Source organism: Podarcis muralis, chromosome 5 (assembly GCF_964188315.1).
Source record: "Podarcis muralis chromosome 5, rPodMur119.hap1.1, whole genome shotgun sequence".
In the NCBI taxonomy this organism is placed as follows: domain Eukaryota; kingdom Metazoa; phylum Chordata; class Lepidosauria; order Squamata; family Lacertidae; genus Podarcis; species Podarcis muralis.
In genome coordinates, this window is record NC_135659.1 from 33,234,214 (window position 1) to 33,259,905 (window position 25,692).

Below are 25,692 nucleotides of genomic sequence, written 5' to 3' on the forward strand. Positions count from 1 at the left end.
TAGGCCGGCCTAAGCGGAGAGATGCACCTAGGTGGGGATGCCGGGGACACGCAGCAGCAGCGGCCTCCGGGTGGGGGGCATCCATGGAGCTCCTCTGCACCACCCCCCCGGGGAGGGGGCTCTGCATCTGCCCCTGAGCCTTGCGAGGGGACCGGTTAGCTCGCTTACTCCTAAGCCCCCGGAGCGGGACGTGGCTGCAGCAGTTCCCCCAGAACCCCCGCGCCAAAGGGGCACAGCGAGCGGGCCGGCCTGCCTGCCTGCCGCACGGGTTGCCGCCAGTGCCGCAGCCCGCCAGACTAGGCCGCAGGGCCTTGCTGCTGCCACGGCCCGTCCCGGTGCACCTTGGCGAGAGGAGGAGCGGCGGGGCGGCGGCAGAGAGCCGGCCTGCCTCCCCCCCGGTCTTTGTCGCCCGCTTCCAACTCACCGCTCTCGATCTCGTTGCCCTTCTTGGCGGTGGCGGCGTTCCCCATGGCCGGGAGGCCGGCGGGCTGCTCCGTCCGTCCAGCGGGGGGAAAGAAAGGGAGGGAGGGAGAAGGGCGGGAATCCCGAGCGGCTTCTGTGGAGCCGGCAAGAAGCGAAGGAGGAAGGAGTGTGGCGTCGCCGCTTCGGTCTTTTTTCCCCTCAGCGCTCGGCCTTCGGCTTCTCTCCCCCTCGCTCTAGTAAGGGGGCTCCGGGCGGCCTCTAAGTCGGAGGCGGCGAGGGCTCCTCCGGGTCCTGCCTCCTTTCTTTCCGCTTGTCCGCCTGCCCTCCCCGACTCCACACACACACATACACGGCGGAAATGACGGCCGCTGAAGCGCCTCCTCCTTCTCCTCAGCCGTTCCTCCTCACGCTCGCAAGGGCTCCGGCTTCGCCTGCCCGGCGGCCTGGCAGGGCTACGCTCTTGCAGGAGGAGGAGGAGGAGGAGGCCCCCTGCCGGCCTCGCTTTCCCCCTCAGACTCTTCCTCCTTTTGCCCTCGAGTAAATAATTCACCCGGAGGGACCAGCCTTTTTTTGCCTTCTTCACCCGCACTTGCAAGCAGTAGTCCCAAGTCCGCACTTATTTCAGCAGCGGATCTAACGCGCCCTTCGCGCGCTGCTGCGACTCCTCCTCCCGAGTAGATAAACCCATGGAAGTTTGTGGGAGTTTGGTTTATGGATCATATAAACGCGCCTTGGCTTGGGATGCCTCATCCTGTGCTTGAGTCTTATATCTATACTGTTAATGTGGAAGCCAGTGAGAGATAGGATATGGGGCAAAAGGGAGGTTGGGGAAAGGTATAATCCAGACAAGATACCGGTACTTTGGGACATATTTCTGTTGGACACACTGGGTGCAGTTGTTTTTTGGACTGCTCCTGGATTCAGCTTTGCTCCAGATTCCAAGAAGTGCACCAACTGGCCTTTTTCTCAAGATGGATCTTGCTGCAGTTACAGGTTTCTTGTTTGCCTTTCATATTTAGGTCATGGTATGTGCAGTATGTGGTGGAACGGTTCTGAAAAGTGCCCAGAAGCTTTTTAGTTGATGCAAAATGCAGCAGTCATGCCGTACCAATACTGTGCATTCTTCAACAGTTTTGAATTTCTTCCTGGGCTCTGTTCAAAGTGTGGTTGTTACCCCTTTTCCGGGCCTGAACAGTTTGGAAGTTGGAGGGCTACTGCTTCTGCCCATCTGAATCTGCCCACACACTTTGGTCTTCAGAGGAGGCCTTGCTATGGATGCTATTTTCATCTGGGGGTGCAACAAACAAGATCTTCTTTCTTTTAGTGTACAGGCTTGTGTACCTTGCCACAAAACAATCAGCTAGGGGTAGGGTCTTCCTTGTGGTGGCCCTCATTTGTGGAACTCCCTCCCTATGGAGATGCAGTTGTCTCCCTCACTAACAGTGTTCAAACAATGGCTTTAGACACGCATGTGTGCAGAAGCATTTGTGGGAAGTTGGCAAATTGAATTGTTTTGAATTGCTTGATTAAATGTGATTTTTAAATGAATTTTTACATTGATATATGGATTTTATTATATGTTCCCTGTTTTAGGATCCTATGGAACGAGGGATGGTTTATATAAATGTAAATAAAAAATAAAATAGGCAATTAAACCTTTCTTGTTTAGATATGGGTTGCAATGATGAAAGTCACGATTTACATCTGTGGCTATGAAGGTTGCTACAGTTTTAAAATAATGATTAATGATGCATTTGCTCCTTCTGTCTATTGAGTTTTCATGTTGTTTTATGATTGCTTGTTTTTGAGCTAGGGCCTGAAACCTGAAACACAAACACATGAATACTGTTATGATTATGATAATTATTTATTGCGGTAAAAAAAAGTGGCTTTGAACACATTCAGAGTACATTTTTTAAATTGCTGAGTAACTATACCCTTTTGCTCTCTAGTAATCTGATATTAGAGATCAAGGTTTTATTTTTATGAGGAATTCTATTTTGGTGTGTACATACCATAACTTTTAAGCACACTCTTTTCCTCAAAGAATTATGGGTACTGTAGTTTACCCCTCAGAGTTACTATTTCTAGCAACCCTTAATAAACTACAGTACCCAGAAACAAGTTCAATTAGGCTGCTATCCTAATCACATTTACCCGAGAGAAAACTCCATTCCATAAATAGGACTGACTTTTGAGGAGATATGATTGGAATTGCACTGTTAGTGTATTTGTGATTGGCGCCTCAAATTTGTAGATACACGTGTGAACTTGAGCAGATACACTTCGAATTTTGGAAATTAACAGTATGTGCAATTCTGTAGCTAGAATTAAGTTGCACTGTGTTGAGAGGCCCATGGGTACTGGACTGCAACATAAGTATGGTTTAGTAGCCTTGTAGTTGCACTCATAGCTAGGTGACTTTCATTGCAACTTTCCTCAGTATACTGCCTTTTCTACATCTTTCAAAAAATAATTTTGATGCACACTGCTATACCATCACCTTTAAATTAATAATTGGATGATTGTGAATTTTGTGAAATTATGATATAGTTGGTGAAATTTCAGTTTTTGCTGATCTAAACCACTCAGAAGGAAATGTATGATAGGAGGTAGGCTTTTAAATATTTAATCTGATGTGTTTTTTATTACATTTTCGCAGTTCCACTATAAAATATTGTACCATTATCATTATGCAATCCCTGGCAACCTTTATTGTGTCTCAGGGTTGCTTTTTTCCTCTTTCGCCCTCAAATTGAGAGAGGTTTTGCTTCTTGGGGTTGGGTGGTGCATTCTATTCCAATTTCAGAAGTGTGCTGTTTATCCATGAGCTGCCTGTCATCTATTCTAGAAGATGGTTAAAGACATAAGTGTCAAATTTGAATATGCTCTTTCCTCTATGTTAAGAGCAAACTCATTTTCCGAGTGTGGATCCTTTCAAAGCAAAAGCAGCAGTATCCATGCCCAAGAGGGAGTAAACTCTGATAAACTACAAAAGTTATAGAAGTATAAAAAATATATATTTGGGGGGGGGAATTAGGGGAGGGGAGCAAAAAGCACAATGAAAACTGAGCATGCTCAGTGGTCATGGAATGCTCTCTGTCTCTGTGTGTTTGATGAGAGGGACAGAAAACTAGAAGGGGACATTTGAATGGAGTGGCTTGGAAAAGCTGGCAGGCATTCTGAACAAGAGCACTGTACTCCACAACAGTTTATTGCAGGTCCGTGTTATACTTTCCAAATAGGCACATAGTCCACTCCTGTGTTCACTTGGATGTTAGACAATAGATGTTATAGTGCAGTAGTGGCACTGGAATATTTTAAAAGCAGTTCTCTACCACCTGACTTGTCACATTGTTCTACTCTGATGTTAAAATAGTACTGTATTTTATGATGAAGTCATGGAAAAGTGATTTCTGTATTACTGTCAAAGTATCTAAAGGATGCATTTCTTCCAAATTGGTTAGCCTGGGATTTAGGGATGGGGAGAAGTTTAATTCAATTCTCAGCTGAAGACAAACCTGCCTGATTTGCACTTTTCAAAACAATATGCAAGACAAAATACAGCTTTATAAATTGGTACTTCTCACAATTTTATAGTGCAGTTCTCCAGCCAAGTTATGTGTATAAAGGTCTGCATAAAATTGCATATATTCATGAAAATACAGTGGTACCTCAGGTTACAGACGCTTCAGGTTACTGACACTTCAGGTCACAGACTCCGCTAACCCAAAAGTAGTACCTCCGGTTAATAATAATAATAATAATAATAATTTATTATTTGTAGCCCGCCCATCTGGCTGGGCTTCCACAGTCACTCTGGGCACCTGTCAAAAAGATTAAAAATACATTTGCTTCAGGATGAGAACAGAAATCATGTGGTGGTGGCACGGCGGCAGTGAGAGGCCCCATTAGCTAAAGTGGTACCTCAGGTTAAGAACAGACCTCCAGAATGAATTAAGTTCTTAACCCGAGGTACCACTGTAACATACAAAAATCAATTACGGAAAGAAAAATGGCTTTGCAAAAATGTGCACATTAGGATATATTCAAAATAAAGTGCTGGTGAATTTTCATGAGAACCTTTAAAAGAAAATAGCAAACTTCCGTGGAGAACTGAAGACTGAAACATGAAAAATTGAAATGACAGGTGTGCCTTGCAGGACAATTGTACGAGACATGTTTCAGAAGTAAGTCCTTACTGTGTCTTCGTTCCTATAAAAAGTATAAAAGTAATGTAGTCTCTGTTCTATTGCATATTAAAAATAACAGAACAGGCTAGATTTCTCTGGGTCTCTTCAAGAAAGATGCTTTGTGAAAACACCAGGAGTACAGGTTCTTCTTATCCTATAACATTGGAAGGATAAGATATATATTCTTTTGGACCAATTATTGGTTTTCATATTTTATTAGAAAATTGACTGAGAAATCAGTTGAGGGAGACTAGATATGGGGAAGCAAAACTGAAGACTGTATGTGAACATTCTGTGTCCTTTGATAGCCAGATATGCTGGTTGGAGTTCTTTGGTTTAACTCTTGCAGAAGTATTTAAAATTCACTGACTTCTTAAATCTGGGACCTTTCAGAGGGAAAAGCAACCGGGGGCATTTTTTAAGCAGAAAAAAATCCTTTCTGTTCCACCAGTATTTAGAGGGCGTTTTACTGGTAATTACAGTACTGAAAGAAAATGAAAACTTGGGGCTTCATTATATGCATTTGCATGTAGCATAATTTGCTCCTAGGCCAGTCTAATTAGATAGTTTACAGTTCACTTCTACTTAAGCCAAGCAGTGTAAAGTACATTAAAACGTTCCTTTTTAAAAATATGTGTTTAAGGAAATTAATGGAATAGCCTTAAATGAGGTAGATTAGAGAGACAAGCAAGGGGCACTTGCACAGTCGAAAACTGATTGTTCTTAACACTTTGGCATCAAATCCTGTAACAAAGTGATCTTGGGAGCTCTCTTCCAAATAATGACTCACTCTAAGTAACCCCCCAGAGAAGTATCCAGCCATTCCCTACAGAGCTCGTAATTGTTGGCTTATTTCTTTGGAATTTCTTACAGTCTGATCTTAGACATGTTAATTCAGAAATGATTCCCACTGTGCTGAGTGTGATTTAATTTCAGGGTTGTGGGTTCAAGGCAGCTGCGTAGCTAGCCGCTTAGGTGCCTGGGATGAGATGGGGCAGGGCATGCTGGAATCCCAGTGCCCAAACCGCATTGCGCTCTGGTGGTCTGCAGGTCCACGTTGCTTTTTCGGGCAGCGTGGAGCCAGCCGGGGCCCGAGCCACCACGTCACTCCCAGGAGAGATGTGTGGCTTGGGAGCACTGCAGGCCCCATGGTAAGTGCCACCTCCGCAGTGTGGTGCCCAGTGTGCCTTGCCCCCTCCCCCATTTGAGCCCCATGTTGGGCAAAAAATTTCTGCATTGCAGGGGGTTGGACTAGATGACCCTCGTGGTCGCTTCCAGCTCTACAATTCTGTGGTTCTCAAAATGGTAGCATGATTTAAGCATGCTTAGATCTAAAGTAAGTGCTACTGACTACAATGGGGGTTGTTTCCCAAGTAAGTGTCCATTAGATTACAGCCTCATTTTCTTGGGGGAGGGGGTATTATTTATTTAATCTATTAATGGGATATTATGAGTCATATAAAGGTAAAGGTACCCCTGCCCGTACGGGCCAGTCTTGACAGACTCTAGGGTTGTGCGCCCATCTCACTTAAGAGGCCGGGAGCCAGCGCTGTCCGGAGACACTTCTGGGTCACGTGGCCAGCGTGACAAAGCCGCATCTGGCGAGCCAGCGCAGCACATGGAACGCCGTTTACCTTCCCGCCAGTAAGCGGTCCCTATTTATCTACTTGCACCCGGAGGTGCTTTCGAACTGCTAGGTTGGCAGGCGCTGGGGCCGAGCAACGGGAGCGCACCCCGCCGCGGGGATTCGAACCGCCAACCTTTTGATCGGCAAGCCCTAGGCGCTGAGGCTTTTACCCACAGCGCCACCCGCGTCCCTATGAGTCATATACTTTATTTTTATTTTTCCCCAATAATATTTATTAAGTTTCTTACACATATAGCACATACTATAAAACAAATGAGACAAAAATAAAAAAGAACAAGTAGGAAATGAAACAAATACAACAAATCACAACAAAAAATATAAACAATACAGATTAATTAATTAATTAAAATTCCAACCTCATAAACTTATTGCTTGACTTCCTCTAATCCTTCCCATCTGAATTTCCTTGTAACTGAATGTAGCAGTTTTCCAATATAATTCTACAAAAACAATATTCTAATTATAATCAAATCTATTAACTTTTCTTTATATTTTATAACTTAAACTGGAGACTGAGAATTGTATATGAATGGGCCGGGATTGCCCTTCCTGTTTCGCTGCATCTTCCCCAGAAAAATTCCTTTTGCCAATTCCACTTTCCTTGTACTTCATAATCATAGTCGAAGTAAATCTTCAGTGATTTAGGTACCTCTGAGAGGGTCATCTAGTTCATCCCCTGCAATGCAGGAATCTTTTGCCCATCTGGGGCTCGAACCTGCAACCCAAAGATTTAGCCCAACCCTCATGCTCTACTGATTGAGCTAACCCAGAGATAATAAATTAACGTGTTTTTTTCCTGTATGGCTTCTGTTACAGAGAAAGAGCTGATCTCACCGGATTTGCTCTCTGCTTTGTTTTATTTGCCATGTAGATTACCCTGAGTAATTATTTAAAAAACAAAAACAAAAAACTCACAATTTTCCTTTTAGAGAAACAATGCAGGAGACAAATTGCAGGCATGCCTGTACCTTAAGGGGCAAAGCTGATTCTTCCTGACACGCAATATGGGACAACCTGCTGGAGACGAGAGTCAAAATCGATGGGCTAAGTGTATAAATTATTAATGAATTCTGCCACTTAGTCTCATTTGCTAGGAAAATGGATGCCTGTTTTCGCTTCAAGCCATGGCCTGAGCAAGCGGCATTTAACAGGACTCGCACTGAGGCAATATTTCTTCCTCATTGCCTGGAGTTTCACATTACAAGAGCAGAACTGGGGGACGGTGGCTGTTTTTCAGGGTCATCGTAGTAAGATTTAGGCAACACCTTTAATGCAGATCCTCCAAGTGTCCCTATTTTTCAGGGACAGTCCTAGATTTACAGAAGCCGTCCCGGTTTCTGATTTGATCCCAGAATGTCCTGCTTTTCTTAAGGACATCCCTATTTTCATTGGATACATTTTGGAGGGTATGGAGTTATGTGACCCCTGAGCCAAGAAAATGAGATACAGTACAACCATCAGAACCATCTGCATAGGAATTTTTTTTAATGCTTTTTAAAAATGTTTAATGTTTTATTATGCTTTTATAAATGCTGGAAGCCCAGAGTGGCTGGGGCAACCCAGTCAGATGGGTGGGGTATTATTATTATTATTATTATTATTATTATTATTATTATTATTATTATTATTTGAATAGGACACCTCTATTTTCATCAGAGAAATGTTGGAGGGTGTGTTAATGCATTTAAACAGAAGAGCTGCTCTGAAAACCCAGAAGTAGGGAAACGAACAAATAAACCACAACAAGATCCCAGAAATAATACAAAAAAAATTCCTTCCAGTAGCACCTTAAAGACCAACTAAGTTAGTTCTTGGTATGAGCTTTCGTGTGCATGCACACTTCTTCAGATACACTATGACTATGACTATGGCAGACCAACACGGCTACCCATCTGTAACCAGAAATAATAGTTAGCTGATAAGATTTTTCAATGTTCCCTCAGTGCTCTAAGGGCTTGGCTTCTTTTGAAATACTCAGAAACCATCATCATCTTTAGCATATCATCATCTTTAGCATTTTGATATTAGGCATATCAATCAATCATTTCATCTTTCACATAAGAATGATGGCGAGAGAGAGAGAGAGAGAGAGAGAGAGAGAGAGAGGAATCAACAAATAAGTAGAGGGCTCCAAATGATGGGGGAAATGGAAGAGGGTAAATTATTTAGATTGGAATATGAGAAAGGTTAACCTCTGCTCAAAGCACACAGCAGCTCCCAGAAATCTCCTGGTCTCTGGGGACCGAGAACCAATTATTCAACCTTTATGCCTGTTTTTAGCCTGGGCTCGAGTGAAGCATTCTTACCCATGCATCAAGCCAGGATCAGAGATACGCCACTGCTGTGCTTTCAAATAAGGTGCTGTATCCAAAGCATGCTCAGCCCCAAAGAGGAAGGAAATTTCCCATGGGAAATTCAAAACTATAGTAAAAGTAACAGATGTTCCTCCACCTTCCATGGACACGGAGAGAGGAAATCTGCAGAGGACAGGCTAGGGTTCATTGGTCATTTTGCCATACCGTATACATGCAAGAAATGCAGAAGATTAGGCAGCAGCCACAAACACTTCTAAAGGAGCCTTGTGGTTGTTAATGGACTGAGGAACTCTGAAAGATAAATCTGTTTATGGTCAGAGTTTAGACAGTTCAGCACAACAGAGGGCATCCTTGTACACACATCTCCTCTTGCTTTCCCACTCACTCTTGGTGTTAAGAAGCAGTGCGGGCCATCACATCCTTTGCCTCTACATTGCTGCCTTTTGCTATAATTGAAACAGATATCCAGATATGATTGAAACAGATATCCAGATATCTCAAAAGCCAAACAACAAGCTACTTATTTGCAGATTTATAAACCACTTTGTAAAGAGAGCTGGACCATAAAGAAGGCTGATCGCCGAAGAATTGATGCTCTTGAATTATGGTGCTGGAGGAGACTCTTGAGAGTCCCATGGACTGCAAGAAGATCAAACCTATCCATTTTTAAGGAATTCAGCCCTGAGTGCTCACTAGAAGGACAGATCCTGAAGCTGAGGCTCCAAGACTTTGGCCACCTCATGAGAAGAGAAGACTCCCTGGAAAAGACCCTGATGTTGGGAAAGATGGAGGGCACAAGGAGAAGGGGACGACAGAGGATGAGATGGTTGGACAGTGTTCTCAAAGCTACCAGCATGAGTTTGACCAAACTGCGGGAGGCAGTGGAAGACAGGAGTGCCTGGCGTGCTTTAGTCTGTGGGGTCATGAAGAGTTGGACATGGCTAAACAACAACAAACCACTTTGCAAACAAAATTTATGGAAATGGCGTATATTAGAAGAAAATAAGATAGAATATAAAACAGAAAAAAGCTGCAAACTCCATAAACTGAAGGCAGGGAAACCATTCCTAGAACTGTTAAATTATTATTCCATAAAAAGACTGGATCACAAATCAGGGGACAGTTGCCCAATAGGAGACAATTGAAGGGATAATTGGAGTGGCAGTGCCACTGCTGCATTAGAACATCCAAAGGCTTACTTCCTTCTACAGATCAGAATGGTGGTGGGGAGACTGATCTTTTTGCAGTGGGGTGGGTGTGGGTGTGCTGTACCAGGACCAGGCTGGCGCAGCTTAGAAGCCTAGGTTGAATCACTCTCTGAGAGATGGACTGGTATAGGATCCAGTGGATCAGTGGCTGGCCCAGCTCTGCCCTGCTGAATTGTTGGTCCCTGTGTTGGATCCTTCCAGCAGGGGGGCTGATGTCAATATCGTCCTTCTTGCTTGAGTGAAGTTTGGGCTTCTGCTTGCCATTCTGTGGGGGAAATGAAGCTGATACCCCAGACACCATAGAAGGGGGCTTTCTTGGCTCCAAGCCAATGGCGAGCTGTTTTGTGTGCGCTTGTGTGCCATTTGGAGGGTTCAGCTTGGACACTGCCCTACAAGATAAACAAAACTTCTCTGATGAATCATGTGCCTGGGGATAGGTGCACACAGTTTATTATCATGGTGAAGAACTGGGTTGTCCACTCTTGATTGGAAAAACCCTGATCTTCTGGGTGGGGTTAAAATATATGTGCTTAGGGGCAGAGCCAGGGCAGGATCTGGTGGGGGGGGGGAAGGGTGGACCTAAGATGAAACCCATAGGGTCATAGTTGGAGATCTGCATGGTGGGGTTAACAGGAAACAATTGCTGCTGCTGCTGCTGTTGTTGTTGTTGTTGTTGTTGTTACTATTTAAATTATGCTTTGAAGTTTGTTGACTTTTCAGATCCCAGTACTTGTTACTTTCAAGGACTTGGCTTTAGCAGTACTGTATTTTATATGTAAAATATCAATTTCCACTAGACAATTTCAACTCCGATTAGAAGCAAATGCGTGCAAACTTTTGAGCCGTTGTTCTTATTATTTGCTACTTTTATGGTTTATGTTGGTTAGTTTTGATTAGTTTTTATGTATTTTGTGTTGTGGTTGTGTATTCTACCTCACCTGTAGATCCATTGTGAAATAAAGGGCAGGTTAGAAATAGCTTTGATAAATAAATGCATTAAATGTGTGAGCGTTTGTTTGTTTGCTGTTGCATTGCTTTGAGCCCAGTCGTTGTTTGAGGAGATCATAACGCTGCATTCTTAAGTACGTTTACTGAGAAGCAAGTCCCACGGAGTTTAACTGGGCTTACTTCCCTGTAAGTTGGTATAGGATTGCATTCAAGGAGCTGCAGCACTTTTGCTTTCAGTACCACCTGCCTCTTCTCTGGCAACCTGTTGTTGACATTAATAGTCCTTGGAGCAGGTGGAGGAGTCTGTTCACAAACAGCATACAACCTGTAATTGGTTATGTTATCCTGAAACGACCTCTGTATGGACAAATACATTATATGTTTGTCACTAGAGGGAGCTGATCTTGCTATCTAAATGCAGGTAAAGCATGAAATATATTGTGAAGTACAAAGAGGGAAGGGTGTGACTTTCTAATTATTTCTGAATGATTAAATACCGTCATCGTGCTAAGAAATTCCACATACTCGTTGAAAACGGGGCAACTTTTCTTCCCTTTAAAAGGGGAGGAGATACAGAAAAAATTGTAGTTTGTTTTGTTTCTCTTCACATCAACGGCTTCCCCATAACTCCTTTTTTTCAAGAACGGGACAAGCAGTAAAATAATATTTGGTGAAGATAGTATCTAGTCTGGAAGTTGTCCCTTTAAATCTCTGTGTTCCATTTGGTTGCCCAGGACAACTCTTGTAAACATCAGTGAACCTACATGTGGCCTTTGAAAAAAGCTGGGGCCTGAAGCTGATGGGAAAGTTTAGGTCATTTCAGAGCTGCTTGAATCAGACTGTGAGTACTCCCTTACTGTAGGAGGCAGCAGCTTTGCTTTGTGTGATGTAATTTGCTTTTTGTTTACGAATTTTACTTTCAAAGTACTCAGCAGAGAGAAAAAAAATACCTTTAGAGTACGCTGACTTTTTCTGTATAATATCTGCTAAACAGAGCGTTTAGAGAGCACTGGGAAGAAAGACATTCACCTCAAGAAATATTAGAAAACGTATTGCTGTAGGAAATTACAGCTCCCCAGTCCATTTGAAGTGTGTACACTTCTGAGAAGGATATACAGGGAGAAAAGAGCTTTAGGCGAGACTCTTCACATATTATTGTGGCTTCTGTAGTGACAGCCAAGACAATAAATAAATCACTCCTTTGCTAGGCATTTGTGAACTCATGATAGAATAGGCGTTTGCATTAGGGGATGTTCTGAAGTAGAGGACCTTATGCATTATATCTTGCACTGTCCGTTATATAATGATGCAAGAAAAAGATTTTTGGTACCTATAATGACAGGGTCCCCTGGCCAGAACCCCCTCGATATGATGTTATATCTCCTTGCAGACACAGATAAGTATGTGACCTGGCGGGTAGCACTTTTTGCAACTGCTGCCAGGAAAATTAGAGCAAATTATATAGCCAAGGTAGCCATTAACTGTAAAGGAGATGAATTTATTTGATCCTATCTATCTACCTCAGGCTATGCTCTATCTTTGTCACCAAACTCTGAGTATAAATTGCACACTGTATCAATTGATATTGTTTTTAACATTAGTGACCATGTGATGATTTTAGCTTATGAATTTTATTGTTTAATGTTTTTATTTGTACATTGGGGTACTTTTATAGCTTTGTTTAGAGTATGTAATGTTTTAATAATATAAATGTTTTAAGCCTTTTTTTACCAATTCAGTATATTTACTTTTAACTGTCAAATAATTCTGTGTACATTGCGGCAGCCTTTGGCTATGTGCAATAAAACTGACTGGGACTGAGATAGAATAGGCAGATCTGGTTAGCTGAAGAACAACGGATACTCACTGGGAAGAAGGGTTCAGATGTGATTTGTACTTGAGGAAAAAACCTTTGGGTTCCTCCTCCTGGGTTTATTTTATTTTACAGAGTTAGAAAATGTGACTGCTTCTTTTATTAAAGAGAAAAAGGAAACAAAGAAAACGTTGTGTATCCAAGTGGGTGTGTATTCCTTGAGGTTTCTTCCGCAAAGCAGAAACAAACGCCACCATATCCTTTTATAAGACTCTAGCTTGCCTCCCTTTTTGCATATCACTTCTCTGAGGATGCCATTACGCATCACTGATAACCAGGCATGAATCTTAACTAGTTTTTAGAACAGTTGTAGCAAGTGCTTTATAAATATTAAACAGCAGTCAATGTAGAAGTATCATTCAATAAGAAACATGACCAAATCTCATCTAAACTGTTTGGAGGTTTTGTTACAATCAGTTGGTATATAAATGTTGTTAAATGGATGAATAAATAAATAAATAAATAGAATACATTTATTTATGTAAAGATTTTTTTATCTCACTCTGCAGCCAAAATGGGCTGTCGTGGCAGTGTGCAGATAGTCCCTGCTGTCAGGCATACAATCTAAGGAGGCAAGACACAAACTCAGGAGTATAGGGGACCACCAAAATCCCCCCATCAGAAGATCTCAGTGTTCAAGGTGCTGCAATAAGGAATGAAAGTCTGTAAAGTACTCTGGGCCCATGTTGTTTAGGCTTTTTGTGAGTTAATACAAATTCTTCAGAATGCAAGACAAGTTGGAACCCTGCAGTGAACTGTTCTGCCATATTGCGTTAAAATTTGCAGCTTAAACAGAGTCCTAAAATAAATGAGAATCCTCTACTCTCTGTTTCCATAATCTATTCTGTTATTTTGCTGCTTTTTATTATTTATATCCTGCTCTTTTTACAAGTATTCAGAGCATCTTACAAGAAAGAATAAATAGAAACATTACTATGTAAATTCCTGAACATAACCAATAACTTTTTAAACCAAGCACTAACAAATTCTTGTAATAAGACTATCATAGCCAAATTTCAATTTTACATCAATATTTAGAGTGACGTATAAAAAAATTCCTCCCAGTAGCACCTTAGAGACCAACTAAGTCTGTTATTGGTATGAGCTTTCATGTGCATGCACACTTCTTCAGATATCTGGAGAAGTGTGCATGCACACAAAAGCTCATACCAGTAACAAACTTAGTTGGTCTCTAAGGTGCTACTGGAAGGAATTTTTTAAGTTTGTTTCGGCTAGGGCAGACCAACATGGTTACCTATCTGTAACTAGAGTGATGTATGTCTGTTTTGCAGTTCGCACATCATTCACAAATGTCCCATTTAAACTGCCTAAAACCTTCACCAAGTGTTGCATCAGTAGAGCAGTCATATTTATATTATGGCATACTTGGTGCTTGTTTGGTGCTCTCTAGGTGACTTAAGGTAAAGGTAAAGGGGACCCCTGACCATTAGGTCCAGTTGTGGCCGACTCTGGCGTTGCGGTGTTCATCTCGCTCTATAGGCCAAGGGAGCCGGCGTTTGTCCGCAGACAGCTTCCGGGTCATGTGGCCAGCATGACTCAGCTGCTTCTGGCGAACCAGAGCAGTGCACGGAAACGCCGTTTACCTTCCTGCTGGAGTGGTACCTATTTATCTACTTGCACATTGATGTGCTTTCGGACTGCTAGGTTGGCAGGAACAGGGACTGAGCAACGGGAGCTCACCCCGTTGCGGGGATTCGAACCGCCGACCTTCTGATTGGCAAGTCCTAGGCTCTGTGGTTTAACCCACAGCGCCACCCGCGTCCCCTTCTAGGTGACATATCTAATTTAAAGAAGAAAAACTACATAAAAGTCAAAACAATACAGTATACACAACAACTCTCCCTAACTTGAGGGCTGCTGCGTCCACATGCCTTGCATGCTTCTCATAAGCATCTGACTGGCAACTGTGAAAAAAGGGTTATGGGCTAGTTTACGTACTCTTTCAACAGTTGCCTGCTCAGCGTTTTCCTTCTGATTCAGATGGGTTTGGTGTTAAACTTTCTCATATGTGGTTTTACACTTGCACCATCCACTGTTCAAAATATAGATTAAATAGAAGAGCAGAATAAATATTATTCATGCTGGTGGCACCTGCTTGCCTAAACTATCCATTCCGTATCATTCTAAGCATAGCAGGATGACTGGCAAAGTTATATACTAATAGCTATTTGTGTGATTAGAAGGTTCTAACAGAAGGCCGGCCATAGCACTCAGGTTGCGCTTGGCATACTTTGATCATTGATGGGATCAGGAGCAGGGTTCATTTGGAACCATGGTGGGATGCATTGTGATGCCACAGGGAGCGTGGTGATAACCATAGGATGAAATACAAGGGATGTCCGCTGCCTAGTGCTAAGACGAGTGCTTTACTCTTGTTCCTTGCATGTAAAGGAGGTGGAAGCTGGTGGAGAAAACTCAGTCATCATATATTGCTAGGCATCCATGCAGCGGAAAGGGAAGACATGACAATTTGTCTGTACAAGTTGAGTCATGCATACATTGCTTGCATCACCTACAAAAGGTACTGGTATGAGTTTGTGGGTGCCAGACACCTATAATCCCTGGACCCAGTAAGTGTTTGAATTGAATCAAGGCTTTGGGTGCTAAACTGGGCGCTGGACCTCTTTAATCCCTGGATCCAGCAAGCATTAAAATCTAAATAAACCAGGCTAGCTTCCTGTGTTGCGGTAACTGCCTGGGGTGGTAGGTCGTTAAGAAAAGAAAGGAATGGTGGTGGGACATTAAGAGAGAAAAAGAAAGGGGTCTTTGTGCCGGATAGTAAATGAGTGGGGCCCCTACTCCAGCTCTTAGATAGTTAGACAGACAAAACCCAGAGTTTAGAGTTGAAAAGTGTGTGTATTATGTGATCTAGAAAAGAACAGCAGGTTGGAAAGGCAGAGAGAGAGAGAGCCAGCCAGCCAGCCATGGCTGATTTCTGCTTGAATCTAAAACTGTGGCTATAGGAGAAACACAACCTTTTTGGGATGTTGATGCTGTGAACCCCTCCATTGTAGGCTCATGTTTTACATATAAGTGTAAATAAACCATATATCATAAAGACACCACAGTCTCTGCTGTGCCTCATTTTCAAAAGGAAACATGGAACCTCCTAGAATCTTGCATTACTCGGAGATTGATGGTTGAGAAACACTGGTCTAGGGCTTTGTGAATTAATACAAGTACCTTGAACCTGGTGTGGTAGCAAATCGACAACCAGTGCAGCGCACCACTTACAGATAAAAAAACCCCCAGAACATTAAGTGGTTTTAATAAATAAATAGGGGTGTGCCATTTTAGTCTGGGTGGTGTAAGCCATGATTTCTCAGATGCAAATTAGAATCTTCTGTCTGTCAGGCCTTGGAAAAGAGACGAGCAAGGGATAACATTTTGCCCTCCTTATAATGGCCTGTTAACAATGCAATTCTATATGTGCCCACTCAGAATCCAGTCCCATTGAGTTCAATGGGATGTTCCTAAGTATGTAGAGCAGGGGTAGCCAGCTTCGTGGAAGCTTATTGAACTACAACTCCCATCAGCCCCCAGCCAGCACAGCTAACAGACAAGGTCAATGGGAATTGTAGTCCAAAACATCTGGAAGGAGCTAGGAAGGCTATAGGAAAGCCAGGGCGAGTATGGTGCTTGATTGGGTGCAGCTCTCCAGTGAGGAGGGAGAGAAGGGAATTGGAGAAGTAATATTAGCAAGAGAACAGCAAGGAAAAGCAGCCAATTTGTGCGTGTGAGGCTGCATGATTATAATCGGGAACAGGGCGGTGTTGCGATCCTTATTACATGCACTTACTTTATAAACTGGCAGGCTTTACTTCCAAATCAGGGTTTCCCAAGCTTGGATCTCCAGCTGTTTTTGGACGATAGTTACCTTCACCCCTGACCACTGGTCCTGCTAACTAGGTTATGATGGGAGTTGTAGTCCAAAAACAGCTGGAGACTCAAGCTTGGGAAACCCTGTTCCAAGTAAAGCTATCTCGCACAGGCATAGGCAAACTCCGGCCCTCCAGGTGTTTTGGACTACAATTCCCATCATCCCTAGCTAACAGGACTAGTGGTCAGGGATAATGGGAATTGTAGTCCCAAACATCTGGGGGGCCCGGAGTTTGCCTATGCCATCTGCTCACTGGAGCCCTGATGATGCGGTGCATGAAGCCCAGGAAAGAGCAACCTTTCCCCGATGCACCTCGTTGCTGTTGCTTGCAGGGAAACTGAGTCAGCCCTGCTGCTGCAGCAGCCGAAGAAGATGAGCAGCCGATGCACCGGCTGGAGAGACCAGAATCGCTGCTTCTCCGGTTGCTACATCCCATCTGTTTGCAATTCGGAGGCAGCCGAGGCGGGCCTTTACATTTTCACGGCAGGAGAGGGGTAGGTGGGTGGGATCTTCTGCCGCCTTGGTACCACATATACATATATACTGTATGTACAGTTGTTGTTTAGTCGTTCAGTTGTGTCCAACTCTTCGTGACCCCATGGACCAGAGCACGCCAGGCACTCCTGTCTTCCACTGCCTCCTGCAGTTTGGTCAGACTCATGCTGGTAGCTTTGAGAACACTATCCAACCATCTCGTCCTCTGTCGTCCCCTTCTCCTTGTGCCCTCCATCTTTCCCAACATCAGGGTCTTTTCCAGGGAGTCTTCTCTTCTCATGAGGTGGCCAAAGTATTGGAGCCTCAGCTTCACGATCTGTCCTTCTAGTGAGCACTCAGGGCTGATTTCCTTCAGAATGGAGAGGTTTGATCTTCTTGCAGTCCATGGGACTCTCAAGAGTCTCCTCCAGCACAATGATTCAAAAGCATCAATTCTTCGGCGACCAGCCTTCCTTATGGTCCAGCTCTCACTTCTATACATCACTACTGGGAAAACCATAGCTTTAACTATACGGACCTTTGTTGGCAAGGTGATGTCTCTGCTTTTTAAGATGCTGTCTAGGTATTTGATTTCTCCAGCAATCCGCCTCCCGTCCCCTTTTAGTGCACAGAAGCCCTGCAGTTCCCTGGTCGGGCAGCGGGTGTCGCATGGCTCTCTCCCTCTGCTCCATCTCCCCCGCGCTTGAGGAATGGTTCGCTCCGGCCTCCCCGCTCTGCAGCAACATCCCTCCTCGCGAGCGTGTCCAGCCCTGGCAGGCTCCGGAGCAGATGCTGCCGCCGCTGCTGCCGGGGGAGCGAGCTGGGACGGACGCGAGGCGCACCCGCCAGTCTCCTTGGCCGTTGGCACCGGGCAGCCCCGAGTGAGGAGGAGCCTGCCGGATCTCGGCGCTGCCCGGGACGACAACGGCCCGGGGGGCGGTAGGTTGAAGGGACCCGCCACCCATTGCAGGTAAATGACAGCGAGCCGTTGCATCATTTAGGGATCATAGCCTCCCCGGTCCCTCGCCGCCAGCCAGCCAGCCAACCTGGGCATATTCTAAGCACAATAGCTATATAGCTCCAACGCCCCTTCTCTCCCTATCTGTGCCCTGCAGAAAGGAAAGAAAGAAGAGCTTGGGGGGGGGGGGGAGGTTGCATGGGTGAAACTGATGCTGCAACAAATAGGGGCGGGTGCCAGGGAAGGGGAGAGACGGGGCTGAAACTGTTGATGATTCAGCATCATTTTCTGCAAAGAGGAGCTGAAGAAGGGAGCCCCATGGATAAGGACCCCATCAGAGCCCTTCTCCCCAGCTGCAGGAAAAGCCCCATTGGAAGTGATGCCTATAAGCCATCTGGAAGATCTGCAGTGGTCATTCACCTTGCTTTGTCATGTGCACCCAGAGCTCAGCTGTGCTTTGCTCTTTCCTATTATTACCATTATTATTTTCTTGTTCTCCTTTCCCCTGCTTTTGGGTGAGAGAGGAGTGCTGCTCTGATTTGCACTGGCTTAGCTGTGCCCAAGGGCTTTGTGGCACCGTTGCTGACAAAGATGTTTTGCTGGGGAAAAGACAGAAAGACAAAGAAAGAAAGAAAGAAAGAAAGAAAGGCATAATAATTCCGGAGAGGTTTTCTTTTCCCGTGTCAGGGAAATAGGAGGTTGCAGGGAGGAGAGCCTAAATCAAGAATGTGTTGGGCCTAAATGATGAAATGCATTTGGATAAATGTCGTCTGAATCATTCTGAACGTGTTAAGTCAGATCAGGACATTTCTTATTTTTTATTTTAAACCACAATGACCGGAAGTTTTCAGCTTTGGTACAATATGCTTGCATGTACGATGGTGTCTTCATTTTGATAAGACGGAGGCACCTGTGTGATAGAAACTAGAAAGGAACTGCTTGGCATATGCCTGCAGAAATGGGGTAGGGTAGAAAGAGGGGGCAATTTATTGGCTGTGGACTCCCCACCCCCCACAGTCTTCCGCTAGATAGAAAATGAATGTTTATGGCTTTTTGCTTTCTTTTCTAAAGTATAAGTATGCAAAAAAATTCCCCAGGATAATGTGGCTGTGCTAACTCAGGTTGTTGACAATAATAAACGAGAAGCACCATATATGGAAAAAGCTGCCCGTCATTCAGAAGAAAATATTTGTGATATGGGTGATGATAGCACTGACTGCGGTTGTGGGGATTACAATTAGGTATGCAAATGTTAAGTGTAATATTAGGTTAAGAGAAATACTAAGCTGTTGTACAGGAAAGAAAAAAGATGGTTCAAGTGACCTCCATCGTGCTGAAGCCAAATAATCCTTTAGAGGACAAATGGGTTTGTTACGACTTCCATGTTCTGAGCAAGGATGCTGTCACCCTGATTACACAGCAGAATGTGATGGGATTATTTTAGGAGGTGGAAACTTTAGGGCAATGATGTGCTATTTTAAAAGAGCTGAGAAATACAGTTATTTTGAGAAGATTCTATGGGGCTTTCAGATAAGGGAGAAAAGTGCTAATGGGCTCAATTTCTAGGGGAAGAAATCCATTTTCTTCCTTCCAGAGAAATTGTTGTTGCTGTAGTGCCAGGGCCCAATCTTGTAGGCAAAAAAGGAGCTTACATTGCAGTCCTAAGTCAGTTCTATTGAATTCAGTGGGAAGTGCAGCCCCAACCCTCCTTGCCCCCTGCTGCAGCCCTGCATACACTTACTACCTAGGAGAAAGCACCACTGGGACATAGTTCTGGTTGGACATGTATCCGATTGCACAGCCAGTCTTGGAAAATGCAGAATTCGAGTGCAGAACTGAGAAAGTGAATGTAAATAATGGGAGAGGGACAGAGGACACCCTGTTATCAATTTGTACAACTACGACACAATCCATGATTATTCTCACTTTCTCCATCCTATGCTAATATGCAAAAGTACTTTTTGGTTGACTTCATCCTTACAACAGCCATGTTGTAAGGTCTGTTTTACACTTTTAGGTCTGTTGAATAGTTGAAGATCTAAAGGAGAGAGATGGTATCTTTGTAAAACCCCTGGTGTTGTAGACTGGGTAGAATTTAAAGCATTCTCTCATTGGGCTGCAGGGCTCCCCATCAGCTTTTGTCTAGAACCATTTCCAGTGGCAGAACCCTTCACTTTAAACAGAACTTTGGCAGAACACTTGCCCGAGTAAATTTCTTTTAACATGATTAAAAATAAAATAAAAGCAGGGGAGGGTGTTGGTTATTGGGAGAGCCAGTCAGAGTGGCAACTTTTAAAAGCAGCGACCTTAGTGGTCAGGGGAGCATTGTTTACCCGACTTCCCAGCATTGTACAGCAGTGAGCAGCGGATCGGCTCCACTTCTGCACCTGCACCCCACCAAGCTCCCCACTGCTTGCCTCTCTTCTCTTGGAAACGGGCCACGATGCTCCCTCTGGCTGCCCTGCTGGCCACTACTGAAATTTAAACCCTGGAAAGTGCAATGAGGGGAAAGGATAGGAAGGGATTCCTTCCTAGCACAATTGCTTGAGTAGTTGTATTTAATCCCCACAGCTGCAGCTCAGTAGAAATCATACAAAAATCTGCCTTTGCAGTTTTTTCTTAGCAGAGCTCCTTGAATTGCTTTGCAGAACCCCAGGGTTTTCTGTAGAATACAGTTTGAGAAGCTTATGCTTGGTACCACATCATATGTGATTATAGAGGTTAGCTTCTCCGGATGCAAGATCTTCTAGATACTGATTTCTGTAGTTTTGTTACATCGCTCTGGCCAGGTCCTGATGTTTCTGTTGCACATGCCTCCTTCTTGTCCTACTGTGCTATTCCTTGTGCTGATCTCTTATTTTTGATGCTTCAGGTGTAAGGCTGTCTACCTGCCAAAGAACAGTGCCTTTGTGCAAGAGAAAAGTGTCCTGTCTCCCCTGGTCTCAGCAGCCTATTGCAGCTGCCCCTAACCTAATGTGTCCTCCATATGTTGTTGGGTTCCAACTCCAGCCTGAGTCAAGGATGTTGGGAGTTGTAGTCCATCAGCATCTGATTGGGGAACACTGGCTTGTTGTAACTAAGCCAAAGCCTGCATCATCAAAACAACTGCATAGCCTCCCCTGTTTACTCCTGTCTCTCTTTCCCTTCTTTTCGATTGTAAGCAGTGTTAGAAACTCAGATATATAAGCTAGGTGCCAAAAGGCTCCTTAAACAAAGGTTACAGTAGCCAAAATGGAATGTCTAGTCTGTAAAATACTGTAAAATTAATGAATGTTAGAAGAATGTTGGGATGAAGTTACATGGCTTTAGTGGAAATGCTATAAGGAATTAAGTAAAAATAGATTAATAGAATATTAAAGGGAAAAATAAGGGTAGAATGTGTTAAGATAATTATAGGATAGAAAACAGAGGAAGATGGAAAGGAATTGCTGAAACAATTAACAGAAGTGGAATACAAAAAGGGAGGTGTGAGGAGGTCGTGGAAATAAGTGAATGAAAGATAAGATATTGAAATTGTTTGATGTGTTTTAAATTGTTTTTGTTTGGTTATGTTAGTTTAATGTGTCAGTGTTATGGTAGTGTTTTTATGTAGTGTTTTTGTATTGTATTGTATTGTTTGGTTCTTTTTGTTTTTTGTTTCCCCCCCTCTTTGTAGTGTTGTGTTTAAATTGTTGGAAAAGTAATAAATATCATTTAAAAAAAAAAGGAATGTCTAGTTGCCATTTTGGGGCAAGACGGCTCTAAAGTCTTTTTTTCAATGATGGACTGACTGTGATTCATTCTCAATTAAACATCTGGCAAGTTCAGATGACAACCTCCGGCTAGGTTAAGAGCTTTGTGAACTTAAAGAAGAAAAGTCACTTTATCCAGGGACAGTCCTACCTCTTTTTCTTAATGGTGACACAGACCAGTCATAATGTAAGAATATTCTTCACAACTGTGAGCAGGGCAGTAGGTTGGGGGAAGTGAAGATGAGCGGCAGCAGTTAGCTATAACGTTGTTTATTGCTCTTGCTCAGGCTGCACAGAAAAGGCACTTTGGTTCCTGAAATTCATTCTGATGGTGCAGATGAAACATAAAAGGTAGAATTCTACAGGATGTGGTATTAGCGTGCGAAAAGAGTCAGGAGCCAATGACCCCCCAGGTATGCACCTCCAGGTGATGGAGATGTCAGGCACCACGGTTGCAAGTGGCCGATTGCCAAGTGCAAAATGCGCCTGGCTAATTTCAAACACTGGTTGTACGCCTCTTCTGGGCAAAGACCTAAGAAACCTGTTGTTTGGGTGGCATCATGTCCATTGATGACTTTATAGCTGTCAGGGAACTGCCATCAGCTCAGAGGCGAGAGGTGGAAGGGCAGCTGGGTTACAGGGAGCCTCCAAAGATCGTGAGAAGCAGCACTTCCTCCGTGGAGGAGGGAAGCCCCGCCTCTAGTGGGGAAGAGATGCAGGGCTTGGAGGATGCAAGAGAGAGCCAAGACACCATGCATGAGCAAAGCGGGGGGGGGGGAGGCAGGTTCCCCTTTACCCACGCCCTCTCTGCGCAGTAGGTTTACGCGCAGAGAGGGGAGGCGTCGGATGGGGGTCAAGCGACTACTCTGCTGGGGAAAGTTTAAGGACCTCCCGCTCCCAGATTCTGCTAGTGACTGAGCAAGACATGGAATCGAGACGTTCTGCACTGTAAATGTTTTTGCACCGATAATAAAGCCTTTTGAAAAGACCAGTGGGGATCTTGCCTGTTCGCTCTCGAGCAACCACGCCAGTAGGCATAACAATAGCGATACTAAATGATATCAGCAATAGAAAGCTCCCCCAGTTGTGAAACGGTTCAAGCCACTTGGGGAAGAGGAAGGAAAGGCACTTGTACCAAATTGATAGTAGTAGTAGTAGTAGTAGTAGTAGTAGTAGTAGTAGTAGTAGAAGAAGAAGAAGAAGAAGAAGAAGAAACCTCCAAGGTGAACTAGACATTTGTAGATTCAGGAGATCCAGTGTTTTCTGAGTGAACCCTCTTCATCAAGGTCTTCTGTGCTCTTGGTTGCACAGTAATTTCGAAACAGAAGGTTTCCACTACTGTTGCTTTCAAGCCACTTGGCCTGAGCTCCCCTTGCCTTGCACCAGCCTTCCCCAACCGGGTGCCCTCCAGATGTTGCACTACAGCTCTCCTCACACCTGACCACTGGCCATGCTAGCTGGGGCTAATGGGAGTTGAATTCCAGCAGCATCTGGAGGGCACCAGCCAGTTTGAGAGGAAGGCTGTACGGTGGCAGCAGTACAGATGGCATTTGGTGGAGAAAGAGCTTCATATGCACAGCAGTGTAGGATGCAAACTTATACAGTGGTACCTCGGGTTAAGAACTTAATTCGTTCCTGAGGTCCGTTCTTAACCTGAAACTGTTCTTAACCTGAAGCACCACTTTAGCTAATGGGCCTCCTGCTGCCGCTGCACTGCCGCTGCCACCCGATTTCTGTTCTCATCCTGAAGCAAAAGTTCTTAACCCGAGGTACTATTTCTGGGTTAGCGGAGTCTGTAACCTGAAGCGTCTGTAACCCGAAGCGTATGTAACCCGAGGTACCACTGTACAGGGTCAGTAGTTTCCTGGATAGGAGTGCTAGACTGAAAAAAGGGAGCATGCTTTCCTGTTTTGTCAATTGCCAATTGATTTCTGAATGAATGTCCAAATACATTTCTTTTATCTGCAGAAAAGCCTGCTGCTGTCTAGATCCATGTATTATATACTTGGCAGTCTCTGGCCATGCGTAAAATGATCTCGACAAATTCAGCAGTGTAAATTCAAAAACCAAAACAAACAAACAAAACCAAGCACCACTGCACTGGCATACAATGCATACTTCTTAAAGTTTTGAAATATATGGTATTTCATATGGTTGATGTTTGATTTCTGGATATCCAGGTCATGGTGACCGCCTCTACTTTAACGCTTAAGCATTGCCATCGGAACTGAGAATGTTGGCAAGAAAATGAATTGGCACCGAGAGTTGATCCATTTGTTTCTTTGACACCCATAGCTTTAACTTCGTCAAGAGGCATCTCTTTGTTTCCCCCACTGTACATCCCTGACATCTTTCTGAAGTTCAGCAGCATGAGCAAAACAGCAACCATATTTCTGCAGTTTGCCCAAGGCTAGGGAAACTGGCGTCAGGATAGTCAGCATATGTCCTGCCATTTCTCTTTAATCTACTTTTGGCTGTGCAGTTTCTGCCTTATGTTGTGTCTTTCAACGCGGATTGTCATCAGAATGGGCTGGCGGCACATTAACATGTTGCCCCCCCCCCGAAAAGCCACCTCCTGAATCCAGCAGTACATAATGGGAAAGAAGAGTTCCTTTTGCTTTCTGCAGATATGTTGATGTACGCTTCATAAGAAGTTGGCTACTTGAGCAGCATATTTTTATCACCAGAGTATTGATTTCCATGCAGCGTTTGTACTTGGGTGTGAATACTTGCAGAATGCGAGTTTGAGGTATCAAATGTAACTCACACCTGCCTTCTTGTAACACAGGTGCATGAGATAAAGGTTGATTGCATCCTTTTTAAGGCGGAACAGGCGTAGTAATGCACACATACATTTACACTTGCCGCACCATTTCAGCATGCACAACGGAGTGCAAAAATGCTTTGTATGAACTGACCGTAGGATTCTGGCTAAAAAATAAATCTGGTGGGCCAGTGTAGACCTTATTAGTGCTGAGTTTTCTCCACTTCCAGATCCCCCAGCAGCTCTGTTTGCTGCTTGCAGCATCATCTGGAACAATGGGCATATGAGATGCTGTTCAATTTATAATTCTCCTTTAGTGTTCCTTCTGTTGCTGTGTCTGCATTTCCCAGTACATTTCTCGTTTCTCTACTGTTGGCTATAGTTTGTTTTAACCAGGGTTTGTTTTGTTTTCCAGTTGCGCCAGTTTCAAAGGCCTTTGCAGGCTGGTGAGCGTCTTGGTGTTGGGTGGTCAAAGAAATCATGGGATGAAGAAAGGCTTTAGGCTCGGACATAATAGCTAGTGTATAGATATGGAACAACAAACATTTGTGGCTTGTTGGCAGAAAACAAACCATGGTTATTTTGCTGGACTGCATACACACATTCAAACAAACCATTAGTGGGCTAAACAAGCCATGGCTTATCATTTTGCGTGAACCAGGCCATAGGCATTCAGTCGTGTCAAACAAGGGAGAACTGTACAGGCGACCATTGGGTTATGCATCTCCATCGCCATCTGCAAGAAGCTTTTCTAGGGGAAAGATTTTGGTGGGCTGAGTGCAGCTTATGTGCCCACCCTACCCAATAACCACGGTCTTAGTGATGAACTAAGCACAATTTTTTTAGTTTTGAAAGCATGGAGAACGAATCTGTCTTCATTTCAGACTTTCAATCTGCAGTCATTACGATTAGACTGTTTTGAGGGCGGAGATTTTCGCAATTCGCTAAAATACCCAGAGCTGTGAACAATAATACAGTTGACAACTTTAATACAATGTTTTCAGCCTGCCTCACATCATAGTTGCTTCTGGCTTTTCCTTGCGTATGTATCAGAAGGGGAAATGATTTAAAACAAAAAACAAAAAAAACCCAACAATGTATTTTGAATCATTGTGACCCTTTCTGGGACATTATGGTGAAGGGAAGGCAATAAACCTAATAAATTTAAAGCAACGCCCCACCCCAAATGAAAAACAACCCTTTCTATAAGCATTGGCCTGAGACATCCTTCAGCGCTTCAGCTGCTTACAGCCCAA

At 43.9% G+C, this 25,692-nt stretch overlaps 2 protein-coding genes across 5 annotated transcripts in view; one reads left to right on the top strand and one right to left on the bottom strand.

Annotated features, from left to right (window-relative positions):
• The window catches only part of PRKACB (protein kinase cAMP-activated catalytic subunit beta), a 56,824-nt gene extending 56,085 nt beyond the window's left edge, over positions 1-739 (bottom strand). The window contains exon 1 of the mRNA XM_028732970.2: positions 425-739. Coding sequence (XP_028588803.1) covers positions 425-470 — 46 coding nt within the window. The 5' untranslated portion in view covers positions 471-739. The remainder of the gene's footprint in view (positions 1-424) is intronic.
• Positions 740-953: 214 nt separating this feature from the next.
• TTLL7 (tubulin tyrosine ligase like 7) overlaps positions 954-25,692 on the top strand; it is an 89,845-nt gene continuing 65,106 nt past the window's right edge. For 2 of the 4 annotated variants that reach the window (XM_028732973.2, XM_028732975.2), the window contains exon 1: positions 17,709-17,953. The gene's annotated coding sequence lies outside the window, so the exon portion shown is untranslated. Of the gene's footprint in view, positions 1,417-11,493; positions 11,577-17,708; positions 17,954-25,692 lie in introns of those variants that run through there. The other 2 variants (XM_077928530.1, XM_028732974.2) reach the window with 2 other exon arrangements.